Raw genomic sequence first — 19850 nt, 5'->3', positions numbered from 1 at the left:
GGGAATACTAGATGGTAGCAGTGCAAGACAACAATCCTGTTATCTTATTTCACTTTTTAATTTTTTTAAAGAGAGAGATAAAGAGAGTGAGTGGGTGAGAGAGGGACACAGGGGGAGAGACAGACAGAGAGACAGAAGAGAGAGAAAGAATCCCAGTCTCCACACTCAGCATGGAGCTACACATGAGACTCAATCCACTACCCTGGGATCATGACCTGAACCGAAATCAAGAGGTAGGATGCTCAACTGACTGAGCCACCCAGGAATCCCTATGTTATCTTTATACATACAAAACCAAGCATGTGAAATATTACACTGATATCCCCTAAATCCTTTCCCTGTATCTCTTATTTTATTCCTTAAGAGTCCCTAAATTAGAGCCAAGAGTTCACTCCTAAAGAACATGATTTTCTTTAAAAAAAACCAAAAAACAAACCACAAATAATGATATAAAATATGCATGCTAGGAATCACAAAAAAAAAAAAAAAATACAAAACAAACAAAAACAAAAACAAAAGGCAGAGTTCTTATTCTTGCCTTCCTCTTACTCAGCAGTAGTTTTCCTTGTACAAAAATGCATGAGGCTGTAAACATACCTGCCAAAATAAAATAGTCTCAAAAAAAAATCTCAAACATTTCAATGCCTTGAAAAATAAAATAAGAAAAATATCACCTACAGGAAAATAAACTCAGCAAAGAGGGGAAAAGGGTTGTTCTTGTCTCTGTATGCTGCCTTTTTCTAGAAGACAAAAATGAACCTACTAATAATTGGCCTTCCTCTGAATGAACCCTGACTTCTGAAATCTGTTATTTTAAAAATATTTTTGCACTTGAAATTAATATTACACTGCATGTTAGCTAATTGGAATTTAAATAACCTAAACTGGAATTTAAACAAAAATTTTAAAATATTTTTAAATGTTATACAAATATAAATTTAAAAATAATTTTTATAATTTTTTTTTATTTTTAAAAGTATTCTTCTTCTTAGGGCCTCCTTTCATCACCCTGATAAGGACAAGGCATCAAGAGTGGAAGAGAAGGAGAGGAGCACCTCCACCTGGTGGGCTCCTTGGAGAACAGAGAGGAGTGTTTGAGGTGTGGATCCCAGGAAAGGCATCAATAGGAACAGCACTTCTTCAAAAGACAAACCATTTCTTGAACAGAGATCAGCATAGCGGGTTTGCTTTAGATGGTAATGTTTTGTTGGACTTTACTGCAGCAAGAGGATCCACTCATTCAAAGTATTATTTCTATATTATACTATAATACATTATCTACATTATCTACAATGGCCAAGTTTATAGCAACATTATCTACAATGGCCAAGTTATGGAAACAGCCCAAGTGTCCACCGACTGATGAATGGATAAAGAAGATGTGGTATATATATATAATGGAATATTAGTCAGCTATAAAAGCAAATGAAAACTTGCCATTTGCAATGACATGGGTGGAGCCAGAGAGTATAATGCTAAGTGAAATAAGTCAGAGAAGGACAAATGCCATATGATTTCACTCATATGTGTAATTTAAGAAATAAAACAAACATGCATAGGGGAAAAAAAAGAGAGGGGGCAAACCAAGAAACAGACTTTTTTTTTTTTTAATACACTCTTAACTATACTGAATGGTTATCAGAGAGGAGGTGGGGTGGGGATAGGTTAAACAGGTTATGGGGATTAAGGAGTGCACTTGCAAAGAGCACCAGGTGATGGAAGTGCTGAATCACTATACTGTACACTTGAAACTAATATTACAGTGTCATAACTAACTGGAATTTAAATAAAAAATTAAAAATAAGTATTTAATTTAATTTAATATAATATAAAAAATGATACATTGGGACTCAAAGTAGAAGTTTTAGGAATGCAAAAAAAAAAAGGCACACTGCAAATGGTGGGGGGATTAAGTAGGGTTTCATCACCCCTCTGGCCCCATTTACCGTGGGAGGAACACGTGGCAGGTGACTTGTCTCTCTTCCCATATTGGCCCTGAGACTTCTAAGGATTTACTCACTCATCTAGGCCTCAGGTTTTTCATCAGGACAATGGTAGGGCTGAATGTCATCATCTGTTTTCAGATGCAAAACTATACATTTTCTGACAGGTGGAAACTCTGAGTTATAAAGCCCCAATAAAAACATATTTACTTTAAAAGTGATAAATGATCATTCTCAGCTCCCATCATACTCTTAAAATATAATCGTTAATTATATACCATCAAATAGCTGCCTCAAGTTATAGCCAAATGCTAAATTCATTTTTAGGCCCTTTCGGAACTGAATCAGGATTTATGACTTTTAGTTCCAAAAAAACAGAAGTTTCTAGATGCCAGTGATGGATAGCACCTCAAAAAACACGTGGCTTTTGTTGATTCTTGTCTTAAATATTTACCAGGATGCTGTTCTGAGATCAGTCCAATGACTCCTGCATCGATAACTGGTATTTGGTACCCACAGCCCCTAGTAAGAACTATGGAAATTTGAATGATGTTTTTAATGATGTCAATGTCTCCACTTTAACCTACCCCTCAATGAAGATCATAATATCTACTAAAGGAACAATTTTCTACAAATAAAAGGAAAAGGGAAAAAAAAATAAGGGAAAAAATAAATATATGGATCAACACAATCTTGCAAATAGATTAGGACTGTAGGATCATGCACAAATATTATGTTCTTCATTTTTACTTCTCCTGCCTATCACCCTTCCTTATTTTTCTCACAAATAAAAAATAACAGGATGTGAGTCCTGGAAGGAACTTTACAGATCACTAAGAGGAATCATGGTAATCATTTCTTAAATGCCTTCAAAATGATAGATACTTTAGATATGTTAAAGCTAAGTCTCACATCAGGTTTCAAGTGCTGGTAGCCTCCTTTACAAATTGAAAGCATAAATCAGGTTTATAGAGATTAAGTGATTTACTCAAGGACTTGCAGTTCATATGAGGTAGAACCACTGTTCCATTGTAAATGACAGAATCCAAATGCCTGATGTAGCCTTGATCCCTCATTTTGATTTTGCCAATATGACCCACAGAGGTGAAGTGACTTGGAGTAAGTCATGTGGTTAGATATTAGCAGAGCTGGTACCAGATCACCTGACATCTGGCCTCGTGGTCTCCTTCATTCACCAGGTTGGGACAATCTGCCCAAGCAAGATCCACTTAAGATCCACATTTGTCATCACGGCAGATAGTCTGACACCAAGACAGTCACTAGGGCAACTAAGGTAACTTTGTCTTAGGCATTCTAGAATAATGTGAAACACAGTGGGAACAAGATTGAAAGACTCTATATTTTCATTAGTTTTCAAAAACATTTTCACCTACTCACATAAACTGTATGTAAAGTCACTATGCTATATTGCAGTTGATCTCTCTCTCTGTCTCTCTCTCTCTTTCTCTCTCTCTCTCTCTCTCACACACACACACACACACACACACACACACTCTGAACTTGGTAACACAGTTGCAAACACATCATCCTTAGAGGCAAAACTGAAGGACCAATGTTCATCCTGCTGATGTGAAAAATCAAAATCTGGGTGCAGAAGTGTGTATAGAAGATAGTCATCACTGTATTGTTTACACTAGTTTAAAGCTTGTATATTATTTACTCCACAGAATCTTAAGGATAAAGCACATCCATCAAAAAACTTGAAATGAAAACATAAATCTTAAGATTCAACTCCTTTGAAGGTCCAGCCACTTAACATTCTTGTCTTTCCTTTAATCCTTTCCTTCCCTACTACTTGCCTTATACAACATCTATTATTCAAATGTGCCTTTCCTCATCTTGGATCCAATTATGGCTTTTTATTTAAAAAAAAAGTACAGGTTTTAGATATCAGTTCAAGAAAGATTAAAAAATTAGAAAAACAAAAGGTAGAATTAGGAAATCCCATAAGTAATACAACTGGTTAATAATCATATGAAGAGAGGTTCAATCTTATTAGCATTCAGGAGAAAATAGAATGAGATCTCACTGTTTAAGAGATTGGTAGAAATTAACAAGATTGGTAATATAATGTTTTAAAATAAATGTCTCTCATACTCTTTGGTAGAAATGAAAATTTCTCTTTGGAGAGTGTTTTGTCAGTATATATTAAAAATTTAAATTCATTCACAACCTCCTCCTAACCTCCAACTCAGAAAGTCAGTCCTGGGGATCAACCCAGGAAAAAATACTCACAAATCGAAGAGTGGTGATTTTGCTCTTAAAAGTTTTTCCTCCTTTAGCCTCAAAGACAGAACTCTCTCATGGTTTTCCTGCTAACTCACTGCCCAGTCTGACCAGCCTCCTTTGTTGGCTGCAATTCATCTTCTGTGCCTCCAGAAACTGCAATATCCCAGAGCTTGATGTTTTCACACACACTTCCAAGATCTACATTTATATCAGTCTTGCTCAAATCCTTTCAATGGCTTCTCATCCCTCCCGTTTATCCCCTCCTGATTCAGCAGGTCCCTGGTAGGTCCCAGGAATCTGTACTTTTTTTTCCCAATTGTGGTAAAATATACATAACTGTCCTTAAGTGTACAGTTCGTGACATTAAATACGTCCACACTGCTGTGCAGCCATCACCACCATCCACCTCCAGAACCGTGTCATCTTTCTAAACTGAAACTCCATGCCCACCAAACAATAACCCTCTGTTCATGTTTCCTGAGTCCCTGGCAACCACTGTTCTACTTTCTGTGTCTATGAACTAGACATCTATGTACCTCATATAAACAGAGTTGTACAATATTTATCCTTCTATGTCTGATTTAATTCATTTAGTATAACATTTTCGAGGTTCATCCACACTGCACTTCTCAGAACTTCATTCTTTTTTAAGAAATATTATTCCCTTCTATGTATATGCCACATTTTCTTTATCCATCACCAGGCGTTTGGGTTATTTGGCTATTGTGAATAATGCTGCTATGAATACCGGTGTACAAATATCTGTTCAGATCCTTGCTTTCAGTTCTTCTATCTCCAGAAACCATTTATTTTTTGCATAAAATCCAAAGACTTTATGTCATCCACTTTTCCTCCAAAACAGCATACACACCAGGTCTCTCTATGATTGATTCTCTTACTATTTTCCCCCTTTCTTACTTTGCTTTGCCCACACAGATTTCTTTCATCTTCCCAAACTACCAAGCATACGACTGCATCAGAGCCCTAGCCTATGGAGTTAGATCCCCTTTTCTACGAGATTTCTGCCTAGTCTGCTCATTCATTTCACTAAGGGCTCTGCTAAAATACCTTTCTGGGAGTTGAATTCCCAATTACACAATATATAATTAGTGTGTCCTTTATGGTTTACTCTGTTGCTTTATCCCACTTTCTTTTTCTTCTTTGTCCTAATCAGAATCAGGCATCCTATGTATTTAGTAGTTTGTTGTCTATCTTCCCCACTTAGGATGAGCTCAAAAACTTGTTTTTGTTTTGCTCTCCAATGTAGCTCCAGGTCCCAGAACAGTCTGTGATTCATGGCAGGCAATGAGTGATTATTTGATGAGTGACAGAATGACAGACTGAATAAATGAATATCTGCATACAAAGACATGTATGATACTCACTGCAGTGTTCTTTGTAATAAAAAAGATCCATCATTAAGGGATGGTTAAATAAAGTACTAAGTACATCTATATTACAAAATACTCTATAGCAGTAAAAAGAATGAGGTAACTCTATTAAGTGCTATTATTAAAAATGTTCAAGACATAGTGATAAGCTTAAAATAAGCAATTCATAGAACAATACAAATAGTACAGTAGAATTTATATAACACTCTTGAGTTACCTCTGGTTACACAGATTGGGTGAGGAAAATATTAAGGGAGGATTTGGTTTATCTGAATGATTTGACACTTTTCCAAAGAAGGCATATGGATTACCAAGAGACACATGAAAAAAATGCTCAACATCACTAATCATTGTGAAAATGCAAATCAAAATCACAATGAGATATCACCATACATCTGTCAAAATGGCTAGTATTAAAAAAGAAATACTAAGTGTTCATGAGGACATGGAGGAAAGATAACCCTCTTGTACTGCTGGTGGCAATGCAACCACTGTGGAAAACAATAAGAGAAGTACCTCAGAATATTAAAAATGGAAATACCATATGATCCAGTAATTCTACTACTGGGTAATTTACCCAAAGAAAGTTCAGACACTAATCTGAAAAGACATATGCACCCCTATGTTTATTGCAGCATTATTTGCAATAGCCAAATTTTTGAAGCAACTTAAATGTTTTCCGATATATGAATGGAATGTTCATATATACATATGTATATATAGAGAGAGAAAGAGAGAGATAAATGAGAAATATATATATATATATATATATATATATGTAATATATATATAATGAGAAATAAATCTTGTCATTTGCAACAATATGGATTGACCTAGAGGGTATTATGCTAAGTGAATGAAATCAGAGAAAGACAAATACCGTATGATTTCACTTCTATGTAGAATCTAAAAAACAAAACAAATAAGGCACCCAGGTAGCTCAGTCAGTTAAGTGTCCAACTTTGGCTCAGGTCATGATCTCATGACTCACAAATTCAGGTCCTGCATCAGGTTCTGTGCTGACAGCTCAGAGCCTGGAGCCTGCTTTGGTTTCTGTGTCTCCCTCTCTCTCTCTTCTCCTCCCCCACTCATACTCTCTCTCTCAAAAATATAAACATTAAAATTTTTTTAAAACACAAAACAAACATACAGAAATAGGCTCATAAATACAGAGAACAAACTGGGGGGTAGCCAAAGGGAAGGGGGGTTGTGGTATAGATGAAACAGGTGAAAAGGATTGAGAGGTACAGACTTCCAGTTATAAAGATGAAAATTATAGCATAGGGGAGCTAGTCAATAACTTATAATAACTTTTATGGTGAAAGATTATGACTACATGTATTGTGGTAAGCAGTTTGTAATGTGTAATTGTCAAATCACTATGCTATACATCTGAAACTAATAATACACCGTATGTCAACTATCCTACAACTAAAAAGAAAAAATTTACAGCAAAAATGCTTATTTGTATTACTTGTATAATTTGCAAAAATTAAGATCTATATATCAACAGATAAATAAAAAGCTACATGTAGGATAGATGAAGGAGGCCTGCTTTTTATTTAAGAAATAAAACTTAGAATTTGGGATTTTCGACATTCTGCCTAGTGTGCCAAAAGTTTGGTGATGGTCCATTTGGAATATTAAAGGTGGAAATAAGAGATTAGAGCTAACAGAACGAAGGATGGAAAGTATAGTAGCAACCGCCTGCTGATGTGGCCCTCTATGTGCTTTCCCTCATCACCCCATATGCATACCTCACCGACCATAAACCTACATTTCCAGGTTAAAATATTCTACATTAAAACACAAATATGAGCATTTCTATGTTAAAAAATACCATAGATATATACACATATTCTCAGATAGCAACATCTGAAAATGTGCGTACTAAATTATTAACATTCTATTCCTGTTCTCTTAAGAATTTTTTCTTGTTCTTTCAACTTATCTGCATATTTCCTGGTTTATTCTATAATAAGTATTATTTTTGTCACTTGAAAAAAATAGCATTTTTAATGAAAAAAATAACCAACCGAATTTTACCTTGTTATGTAACACACAGAGTAAGTCTGCAAACCAACGGAAGGACTGGATGTCTCTGCACACCCAAATAAAATATAGTCTTCTGAGCTTGTACGGTTCCCAGTCATCCCTGTAAAATTAAAAGAACGCAGCAGGGATTAGGATGAAAAAAAAATTAAGAATCCCTGTATCTGAAAATTTGCTTTTCATTAGTAAGCAAGCAACCCACAGAAAAACCAGTCATTTACATTTTATCATTTGTCATAGGACTTGCTACAGCTCTCAAACGAATTTAAAATGCAATATACCGACTCAGAGGAATGATACACTCCATGAATTAAAGTGTTTATTATTTGTGAATATCATATGCAGATCACCCATTTCCAGTGCGAAGGCAATAAACTCCTGGACCAGAATAATATGAACCCTGCATCTCAGAAAGAAGTTCTCTATTTTCTGTGAATTCTATCACTCAGCAGGGCTCCACTGGACATCAGTTGTGTCCTGGCCTCCAGGCAAAATGAGCCAAAACCATTCCAGAAAGCTGGTTGTTTATCCCCTTCTCAATAATCCTTAAAGAAAGAGATGTAACAGCCACCTACTATGTAATGCATTCCAGTAACTCATAATTCCAAGTCTGGATTCCTATTTATAATTATGAAGTCGACTTGAGGTTAAGAAAATATTTTCTCTTTTTCTTAACTTGGAGTGCCCAAATAACTTGCAGTATGTTTTCAGAAGCAAATGATTCCTGGCTTGGAATATGGTTATTTTTCTAAGAACCTCCAAAAAGTCCCAAATTTGTAACAAGCATTTAAAATTGAATATCATTCAAACACATCATTTCAACTTTATTATTCCTTGTTTTAGTACTCCATAAAAGAGTTTTAACGCAAATTGTGCCTTCTTGAAAAGTGAATAGAATACATTTGAGAATAATTTTTTACGATTATGTTTATTTTTTCATGAAAATTAATATTAATCAATTAATTTTTGCTTATAATCTTAGAACTAAAATAACTGAAAAAGTATTTACTCGGTAAACAGTCTCATATTTGAAATTTTTATTCTTCAGTCTGTTATAACTTTGCTGAGTAATAGGCCAAGGCATCATATGCTCATTTGTTAACTCCTGAGAAAAACTTTTCCTGACCAAAATTCTACAATAACCCTAACCCTTTATTTTTTTATCCCATTATCCTCTCTTCTTTTTATCATAGTTCTAATATTTTCTGAAATAATGTTATTATGAATTTCTCACTGGTTTATTTTTCACCTGCTCCATCTGAATGGAAGCTTTTTTTTTTTTTAATTTTTTTTTTCAACGTTTATTTGTTTTTGGGACAGAGAGAGACAGAGCATGAACGGGCGAGGGGCAGAGAGAGAGGGAGACACAGAATCGGAAACAGGCTCCAGGCTCTGAGCCATCAGCCCAGAGCCCGACGCGGGGCTCGAACTCATGGACCGCGAGATCGTGACCTGGTTGATGTCGGACACTTAACCGACTGCGCCACCCAGGCGCCCCTGAATGGAAGCTTTTTAAGGGCAGGGACTATGTTTCATTCATGACTGTATTACCAGTCCCTGTAAGATGGTTTGGCATGTAGGTGCTCCAAAGTATTTGTTGACAGAATGGATGAACAGTACCACTTACTATTTATGAGGAAGTAGAGAAATGAAGGTTGGTGGAATAATTTTCAAAGGACACAGGAATGGGGAGCCTGGGTGGCTCCATCAGCTGAGCTTCTGACTCTTGGTCTGGGCTCAGGTCATGATCTCACGGTTCATGAGATGGAGCCCCACATCGCGCTCTACGTGCTGACAGTGCGGAACCTGTCTGGGATTCTGTCTCTCTCTCCCTCTCTCTCTGACCCTCCCCTGTTCGCTCACTCTCTCACAGAAATGAAGAAATAAACTTTTTAAAAAATTATTTTAAAAAAGGACAGATGAATGCCAAATTGTGATGTTTTACAAGAGAGCATGCTGAAAGCCACAGACCACATACTGAGAAACACTGAATTACTCCCCTCATCAATCAGTAAATGGAGTTCCATGAACAACAAGTAAAGTAGTGCCTCCTTATCTGTGGTTTCACTTTCTGTGGTTTCAGTTACACTCACGGTCATCCGCGGCAGGGAAGCAGATAATCACTGCTCCACCTGACATATTGTCGGAAGGTCAACAGCACACAATGCTTACATCATTCACTTCACTTCATCTCATCACCTAGGCATTTTATGATCTCACCTCATCACAAGAAGGGTGACTACATTACGATAAAATATTTTGAGAGAGAGATACCACACTCACAAAACTTTCATCACAGTATATTATAATTTTCCTATTTTAATATTTGTTATTATCTCTTATTGTGCATAATTGATGTTAAGCTTACAGAAAAAAGTGTATATGTAGGGTTTAGCACCATCTGCAGTTTCAGGCATACACTGGGGATCTTGGAATGTATTCCCTGTGTGCAAGAGGGAGGACTACTGTAGACAAATTCTGTGAGGAATTACCTCATACTAAATGGCAGATGTCTGAAATATTGGTAGTTCCCTATGTGAACTAATAAAATGGATCAAAATGACATACAGCAGGGTGTTGAGTATTGATGCAAATGGAGTTACTCCAATGCCTCCGGCCACACACAGGCTAACCTCGTAGTTCAAGGATTCCTCAAATGGACTTCCAAATGGACCATCAATGTACAGCCTGTGGAGAAGGCAGATAAAGGTGGGAAAAATGAAAAGAAGTTAAATTAATTCTCTGTAGTATGTAGCAAACATGCTGAATCCAATTTCTAGGCTCTGTATGCTCAGGCCTTATTTCATCACTTCTCATATTGACAAACCTAAAGGAATAAGAAATGTTATGTATAAACTCTCAATGCTAAAACAAGTACATCTGTTTCTAAGCCTTCCCTTTTGAGGGAAATAAAATAAAAAATATTTTAACATTAATTAAAAGTATAGAGAAGCATTTATAGGACCATGACAGCTAAGGACAAGTTAAAGCTCTGATCATATTAGTATATTTGATTAAATTAAAATATCAATTGGTTTACTGTGTCTAAATTCAGTAAGTAAGGGTTCTCTTCAATAGCAAAGTCAGTAGTAGCAATATTTACAGAAACATTTACTATGTGAACAGAAAAGTAATAGAAGAAAAAAATAAAGAAACTGTTCCTCCTCTTTCCCTATTGAGGTTTATTAGTATAGAAACAGCTGGAGAATAATCTCAAAGGAATCTCCACTTACTTGGGATTGTATATTCAAGCAAGTGTGTGTGTGTGTGTGTGTGTGTGTGTGTGTGTGTGTGTGTGAAATCCTTAACTTCAACAAAACTTGCTAATTGTTCACTTAATATTTTTCCTCCATACTTTCTTAATAACAAAACATTAATTTATTCAGGGAAGCAAAGTGACCAGCTGAAACACTACACTGCCTACAATCTATTGCATTTATTTTGACTGTGTGACTATGAACTTGTTGATGTAGCGTAAATGGAAGTACAACCAGAAAAATTGGAAGGCTTCCTGAAGGAAGCTGTCTCAGTTGAAAGCTGCATCTCTTTATTCCTCCCTTTCCTTTTTTCCTTTCTTCTTAGTACCTAAAATGTTGACTTGATGGGCTTAATACTTGTCTTTGATGGCTGTAAAATTAATATAGCCTCTAAAAAACTACCTTGTTCTAGGTATCTTAATGTTAAAGATATGTTGTTGTTGTTTTTTTTTAATATTTTTTTAAAATTTTTTTATGTTTTTATTTATTTTTTGAGAGAGAGACAGAGCATGAACGGGGGAGGGTCAGAGAGAGAGGGAGACACAGAATCGGAAACAGGCTCCAGGCTCTGAGCTGTCAGCACAGAGCCCGATGCGGGGCTCGAACTCACGGAGTGCGAGATCATGACCTGAGCCGAAGTCAGTCGCCCAACCGACTGAGCCACCCAGGCGCCCCGTTAAAGATATGTTAAAGGCACTGCCATTTTAATGCTCTTTTTTATATATTTTATATATATTTATATATAGATATAAATTTATATATATATTTATATATAAGTATATATTTATATATATAAATTTATATATATAAATTTATATATATAAATATATATATTTATATATATTTATATAAAAAATATATATGTATATATTTATATTTTATATATATATATAAATATATATATATATATATAAACTTTGCTAAAACATAGCAACTGTCCCCCAAAGTATATTTATGTTGTCAGTGTTATGATACACGTACCTTTTATTGTAAGGAATGACTGCAATGATAGATCATTTAATATCAAGCATTTGTGAACTTACTGGTTAAATGCTGAATGAATTAATGAATGGACAGTCTTTGGACCTCTGAGCTCTATGGCATGTAGTCTAAGTTGTGTACCACTACCCATGTCAGGATTTGGTTTCCTTTCCTCCTGGGTACTTATAGACTATACTTCTCGGAAGTTTTTGTGGTTATATTGAGCCATATATCTAATTCTGACCACTGGGCTGTGAGTAGAGGCAATACTTGCTACTTCCAGAATAAGGCAGAGAAAAGCGTTGTCTCCTCTATGAGAAGAACTAAAAGCCATGAGTTGAACCGGAAGACAAAAGGCAACTGAATCCCTGACTTATCACTTGAAGCAGTTGTTTTGGATCCACTGACTCACAAAAGTCACTTCATGAGTAAGAAATAAGTCTGTTTTAGACACATAGACCAATGGAATAGAATAGAAACCCCAGAACTAGACCCACAAACGTATGGCCAACTCATCTTTGACAAAGCAGGAAAGAACATCCAATGGAAAAAAGACAGTCTCTTTAACAAATGGTGCTGGGAGAACTGGACAGCAACATGCAGAAGGTTGAAACCAGACCACTTTCTCACACCATTCACAAAAATAAACTCAAAATGGATAAAGGACCTGAATGTGAGACAGGAAACCATCAAAACCTTAGAGGAGAAAGCAGGAAAAGACCTCTCTGACCTCAGCTGTAGCAAACTCTTACTCGACACATCCCCAAAGGCAAGGGAATTAAAAGCAAAAGTGAATTCCTGGGACCTTATGAAGATAAAAAGCTTCTGCACAGCAAAGGAAACAACCAACAAAACTAAAAGGCAACCAACGGAATGGGAAAAGATATTTGCAAATGACATATCGGACAAAGGGCTAGTATCCAAAATCTATAAAGAGCTCACCAAACTCCACACCCGAAAAACAAATAACCCAGTGAAGAAATGGGCAGAAAACATGAATAGACACTTCGCTAAAGAAGACATCCGGATGGCCAACAGGCACATGAAAAGATGTTCAGCGTCACTCTTTATCAGGGAAATACAAATCAAAACCACACTCAGGTATCACCTCACGCCAGTCAGAGTGGCCAAAATGAACAAATCAGGAGACTATAGATGCTGGAGAGGATGTGGAGAAACGGGAACCCTCTTGCACTGTTGGTGGGAATGCAAATTGGTGCAGCCGCTCTGGAAAGCAGTGTGGAGGTTCCCCAGAAAATTAAAAATAGACCTACCCTATGACCCAGCAATAGCACTGCTAGGAATTTACCCAAGGGATACAGGAGTACTGATGCATAGGGGCACTTGTACCCCAATGTTCATAGCAGCACTCTCAACAATAGCCAAATTATGGAAAGAGCCTAAATGTCCATCAACTGATGAATGGATAAAGAAATTGTGGTTTATATACACAATGGAGTACTACGTGGCAATGAGAAAAAATGAAATATGGCCTTTTGTAGCAACGTGGATGGAACTGGAGAGTGTGATGCTAAGTGAAATAAGCCATACAGAGAAAGACAGATACCATATGGTTTCACTCTTATGTGGATCCTGAGAAACTTAACAGGAACCCATGGGGGAGGGGAAGGAAGAAAAAAAAAAAAGAGGTTAGAGTGGGAGACAGCCAAAGCATAAGAGACTCAAAAACTGAGAACAAACTGAGGGTTGATGGGGGTGGGAGGGAGGAGAGGGTGGGTGATGGGTATTGAGGAGGGCACCTTTTGGGATGAGCACTGGGTGTTGTATGGAAACCAATTTGACAATAAATTTCATATATAAAAAAAATAAAAAAATAAAAAAATAAATAAATAAAGGTTAAAAAAATTAAAAAAAAAAGAAATAAGTCTGTTTTGTGTCTTATCACATTTTCAGGATATTTCAAGGTTGACTAGTTACTATAGCAGCGCTTAGACCATCATGACCACCACGTAGAGGGTTTATATTTAAATCCCCAAAGGACTTTGCAAAGGACTTTGCTTTAAAAAATACTGTATCTAATAAAAAAAAGCTACTTATTGTACCTCAAGGAACAATAACCAAAGTTTGAATGCTTAAGGTAGTGTTCTAAACACAGCAGAAATTCAGAAAATATTGACAGATCAGATACACACAATATACCAATTCTTACTACATCCATCTTATTCATACTTTATAAATTATTCACTCAACAAACATGCACTATGTGCCAACTAGCTCTGTGATACTATTTTGGACTCAAAGATAAAACTGACACCATGACATCAAAAATGACTTTACTAGAGGGGTGCATAGGTGGCTCAGACAATTGAGCATCTGACTCTGGCCCAGGCCATGATCTCATGGTCCGTGAGTTTGAGCCCCTCATCAGGCTCTGTGCTGACAGCTCAGAGCCTGGAGCCTGCTTCAGATTCTCTGTCTCCCTCTCTCTCTGTCCCTCCTCCACTCATGCTCTGTCTCTCTCAAAAAATAAACATTTTTTAAAAACATTTTAAAGAATGACCTTACCAAAACCTTTCCATCTTCATATGAAAATCATATTAAATGGATTGTTGGATGAAAAAATTACTACAATGCTTTGATCTTTTTGAAGATAAGATCTTCTTGGGGCACCTGGGTGGCTCAGTCAGTTAAGCATTCAACTTTAGTTGGGTCATGATCTCAGAGTTTGTGAGTTCAAGCCCCACATCAGGTTCTGCCCTGACAGCTTGGAGCCTGGAACCTGCTTCAGATTCTGTGTCTCCCTCTCTCTCTGCCCCTCCCCCACTCACGCTGTCTCTCTCTGAATAAACATTAAAATGAATAAATGTTAAAATGAATAAACATTAAAAAGGAATAATTTTTTTCAAAAAAAATTTTAAAGATAATATCTTTAAAAACATCAGTGATAAAATTGGCAGATGGTTTTAATAGCTATTTAAAAAGCAGAATTTAGGATAGGATTCTTTATATTTATCTAAATGTATTTAGCTCCTCAAGTGCAATGCGTATTTCATTTTATAAAGGTATTTTCACTAAACAGAAAAAGAACAACCTTAAAACAAAGCTACTAGAAGATATTTGAAAACTAAAGATTACTACATTAGATTATTGATAGAAATCTCAACATTATCCGTGGCTCAGAAACAACATATGTGAATTGATTCTACCACTTCTCACCATGTAAGCAAATCTAGAATATAAACATTAAATAAGAAAATTGGGCTTAAAAATAAATACTTCAACTGCAAAAACAGATCATTGCAAATGTCTACAGCAATGGAGGATTCTACTTTAGAATCCATTACACCTAGTACAATCTTCTCTTAGTCATTCATTCATTGAACAAATACTCTTATGCACCTGTAATGTGACAGTGTTTGAGGTGTCAGGGAAACAGAAATGAACAAGGAAGAAAAAGTCCTTGGCCCCTTGGTTCTTTGATTCTAGTGGAAGAGGAGCTAGCCCATAAATAAAGACACAAAAATATATATAATGTCATAGAGTGCTAAGTGCTTTTAAAAACAGGTAAAATGTAATAATTACTGAAGTTATGTGACTGTTACATAAAAATGCATTATACTGTTCTGTTTACTTTTATATATGCTTGAAATTTTGCATAGGCAGTTTAAAGGGATAGTCAGAGAATGAGTCTCTGTGCATATGGCAATTGAACAGAGACCTGAATGAAGTGAAAGGGCAAGATGCAAAAACATCTGGAAAGAGAATCTTTCCAGCAGGAATAACAGGAAGTATAAATAAACAAAGCATTTTGGCTGAATGATATGTTCACACCAGCTAAACTCTTCTCGGGAAATTTCAGCTCAGTTTCTTCATTCAATCTCCTGCTAACTTTATTTATGATTTTTTCTTTATCAGGACTGATACTCTGTTTGGATCAGTCCCCGTCCTTTGTTCATTAACAAAATTTTTAGCTCCTATCCAATAAAAAGAACTTTTTAGGCTCTGGAAATTATGGCAGTGAACAAGAGACAAATATCCCTGTCCTTGGAGAGGGCTTCTCTCTGGTGTGATTATCTAACCCATCTTTCATTTGCATATACTTATTAAGAATCTTTTTTGTGCAAAGTCCTAGAGATAGACAAGTATATCTCCTCAATTATGGTGCTGCCCACTTCTTTACTTGTGTCTGCTTCTTATAAGAAAAACAGATACAAGGACAGACATGTTATGTGACCAGCTAAGGATAAGAGCAAAATCATGAAAAACACCTCTCTCCTACTTGTCTGCTTTACAACCCACGCACCCCGCCCCCCACATACACCCTCCCCATGTTTGATGTTCCAGAATAAGTTTTAGAAAGAAGACAATAATTCAGGGTTCTAGACATTTACTAGGGTTGGGATCATGGGCCACATACTTGTCCTCTCAATATCTGATTTCCTTGCTTCAAAAAGGACCACTGAAATGTGGTGACACAAAAAAAAGTCTGCTTAAGATTTGTACAGGGCCACCAATATCAGAAATGCTCTTTGTTAATGGCATCAATGAGCACCTGCAGTGCCCTGTCAGGCCAACTGAGAGGTCCAGTGTGACATGAGAAATGTTGATGGGAATGCGGTGTGAAGGACCTTAGATAATCAGCTGGGGTTTTTCGTACATTTCCATTGATTTTTTTTTCCTTATTTTTATTAACGTTTTTTTTAAATTCCAGTATAGATGATACACAGTGTTAAATTTGTTTCAGGTGTACAATATAGTGATTCAACGATTCTATACATTAGTCAGTGCTCATCATGGTATGTGTACTCTTAATCCTCATCACCTATTTCACCCATCCTCCCACCCACATCCCCTCTGGTAACTATCAGTTTGTTCTCTATAAGAGTCTGTTTTTGGTTTGTCTCTCTCTCTTTTTTTCCTTTGTTGCTTTGTCTCTACATGGTATTTGTCTTTCTCTGACTTACTTCTCTTAGCATTATAATCTCTAACTCTATCCATGTCGTTGCAAATGGCAAGATTTCATTCTTATTAAAAATTTTTTTAATGTTTATTTATTTTTGAAAGAGAGAGAGAGAGCAGGGGAGGGGCAGAAAGAGGGGGAGACACAGAATCTGAAGCAGGCTCCAGGCTCTGAGCTGTCTGCACAGAGCCCGACGTGGGGCTCAAACTCATGGACTGTGAGTTCATGACCTGAGCCTAAGTCAAATGCTCAACCAACTGAGGTACCCAGGACCCAAGATTTCATTCCTTTTTACAGCTGAATAATATTTCATTGTATGTATATACCACTTCTTTTCCATTCATCTATCAAAAGACACTTGGGCTGCTTCCATAATTTGGCTATTGTAAATAATGCTGCAATAAACATAGGGATGCATGTATCCCTTTGAATTAGTGTTCCTGTATTCTTTGGATAAATACCAGTAGTGTGATTACTGAATGATAGGGTAGTTCTATTTCTAACTTCTTGAGGAACCGCATTACTGTTTTCTAGAGTGGCTGCAGCAGTTTGCATTCTCAACAACAGTTGTTGTTGCATTAGTGTTCCTTTATCTCTACATCACCATCAACACTTGTTTCTTGTGTTTTTGACTTTAGCCATTCTGAGAGGTGTGAGTTGGTATCTCATTATACTCTTAATTTACATTTCCCTGATGATGAGTGATGTTGAGCATCTTTTCATGTGTCTGTTGGCTTTCTGTATATCTTCTTTGGAAAAATGTCTATTCAGGTCCTCTGCCCATTTTTTAATTGGATTACTTGACTTTTCAGATGTTGAGTTGTATCAGTTCTTTAAATATTTTGGATACTAACCCTTTATCGGATATGTCATTTGCAAATATCCTCTACTCAATAGGTTGCCTTTTAGTTTGGTTGATTGTTTTCTTCACTGTGCAGAAGCTTTTTATTTCAGTGTAATCTCAATATTTTATTTTGCTTTAGTTTCCTTTGCCTCAGGAGACATATCTAAAAAAATGCTGCTACAGCCAATTTCAGAGAAATTACTGCCTATGCTCTCTTCTAGGATTTTTATGGTCTCATATTTAGGTCTTTAATCCATTTTCTGTTTATTTTTGTATATAGCGTTAAGAAAGCGGCCCAGTTTCATGCCTCTGCATGGTGCTGTCCAGTTTTCCCAACACCATTTGTTGAAGAGACCATCTTTTCCCATTGTATATTCTTTTCTACTTAGTCAAAGATTAATTGAGCATATAATCATGGGTTTATTTCTAGATTTTCTACTCTGTTCCATTGATCTATGTGTTTGTTTTATGCCAGCACCATACTGTTTTGATTACTACAGTTTGTAATATAACTTAAAGTTTAGAACTGTGATACCTCCAATTTTATTTCACTTTTTCAACATTGCTCTGGCTATTCAGGGTCTTTTGTGGTTCCATAAAAAATTTTAGGATTGTTTGTTCTGGCTCTGTGAAGAATGCTGGTGTTATTTTGATAGGGATTTCATTGAATGTGTAGATTACTTTGGGTAGTATACACATTTTAACAATATTTGGTCTTCCAATCCATGAGAATGGAATGTCTTTCCATTTCTTTGTGTCATTTTGAATTTCTTTCATCGGTGTTTTACACTTTTCAGAGTATAGGTCTTTTATCTCTTGGTTATGTATATTCCTAGGTATCTTATTGTTTTTGGTGTAATTGTAAATGGTATCACTTTGTGCCACTTCATTATTAGTGTATGGGAATACAACAGACTTCTTTACATTGATTTTGTATCTTGTGACTTTACTGAATTCATTTATCAGTTCTAGTATATTTTTGTTGGGGTCTTTAGGATTTTTCTATTTATACTATCATGCCATCTGCAAATAGTGAAAGGTTTACTTCTTCCTTAACAATTTGAATGCCTTTTATTTCTTTTTGTTGTCTGATTGCTGTGGCTAGGACTTCCAGTACTATGCTGAATAAAAGTGGTTAGAGTAAACGTTTTTATTTTATTCCTGACTTTAGAGGAAAAGCTCTGTTTCCCCCATATAGTATGATGCTCACTGTGGGTTTTTCACATAAGGTCTTTGAGGTTAAGGTATGTTTCCTCTAGACCTACTTTGTTGAGGGTGTCTATCATGAATGGATGTTGTACTTTGTCAAATGCTTTTTCTGCATCTATTCAAATGATCATGTGGTTTTTATCCTTCCTCTTATTGATGTGATGTATTATGTTGATTGATTTGCAAATACTGAACCACCCTTGCATCCGAGGAATAAATCACACTTGATCGCGGCGAGTGATTTTTTTAATGTATTGTTGGATTTGGTTTGCTAGTATTTTGTTGAGGATTTTTGTATCTATGTTCATCAGAGATATTGGCCTGTAGTTCTTTTTTTGCAGTGTCTTTATCTGGTTTTGGTATCAGGGTAATGCTGGTCTCATAGAATTAATTTGAAGTTTTCCCTCCTTTTCTATTTTTGGAATAGTTTGAAAATAGGTATTAAATGTTCTCTAAATATTTTGTAGAATTTGCTTATGAAGCCATCTGGTTCTGGACTTTTGTTTGTTGTGTTTTTTTGATTACTGATTCAATTTCTTTGCTGGTCATCAGTCTGCTCAAATTTTCTGTTTCTTCCTGCTTTAGTTTTGGTAGGTTATGCCATTTGTGCTGTGGCTTGGTAGTTTTTCAGTTGGGACATATTTCTTTGTGTCCTCATTTTGTCTAACTCTTCATGTCTGTTTCAGTGTTTTAGGTAAGTCAGCTCAGTTATGCCTCTTGTTCTTGATGGTAATGACATTATGAAGAAGAGGTCCTCTAGTGCCCTGCAGTGCAGTCCCCAGGGCCTGGCAAAGGGAATACCTACTAGGTGTGATGGTGTGCTCTGTTGTTGAGTCTTGGTCTTTTTCCTTCTTTCCAGTTGCCTGCAGAGGCTCCCTTTGCTTGTTTTGGGCAGTGTTTGCTCCCTAGCTGGGTGGGACACATTTTAATGGGTATGCAGTGGTATGCCTGCAAAATGACACCTGCCACCACTGTGTGATGAGGCCCTGAAAAACATGCAGG

The 19850-nt window shown here is 36.3% G+C and overlaps 1 protein-coding gene across 4 annotated transcripts in view; it reads right to left on the bottom strand.

Annotated features, from left to right (window-relative positions):
- NOX4 (NADPH oxidase 4) overlaps positions 1 to 19850 on the bottom strand; it is a 176255-nt gene that overhangs the window by 15893 nt on the left and 140512 nt on the right. For all 4 annotated transcript variants that reach the window (XM_043579969.1, XM_043579971.1, XM_043579968.1 and 1 more), the window contains 2 exons: positions 10205 to 10324; positions 7631 to 7739 (listed from right to left, as the gene is read on the bottom strand). In XM_043579969.1, the coding sequence (XP_043435904.1) occupies positions 7631 to 7739; positions 10205 to 10324 (229 nt within the window). The remainder of the gene's footprint in view (positions 1 to 7630; positions 7740 to 10204; positions 10325 to 19850) is intronic.

Source organism: Prionailurus bengalensis, chromosome D1 (assembly GCF_016509475.1).
Source record: "Prionailurus bengalensis isolate Pbe53 chromosome D1, Fcat_Pben_1.1_paternal_pri, whole genome shotgun sequence".
NCBI classification, from domain to species: domain Eukaryota; kingdom Metazoa; phylum Chordata; class Mammalia; order Carnivora; family Felidae; genus Prionailurus; species Prionailurus bengalensis.
The sequence above is the reverse complement of the archived record's forward strand: the minus strand, read 5'-3'. Positions and strand labels throughout refer to the sequence as shown.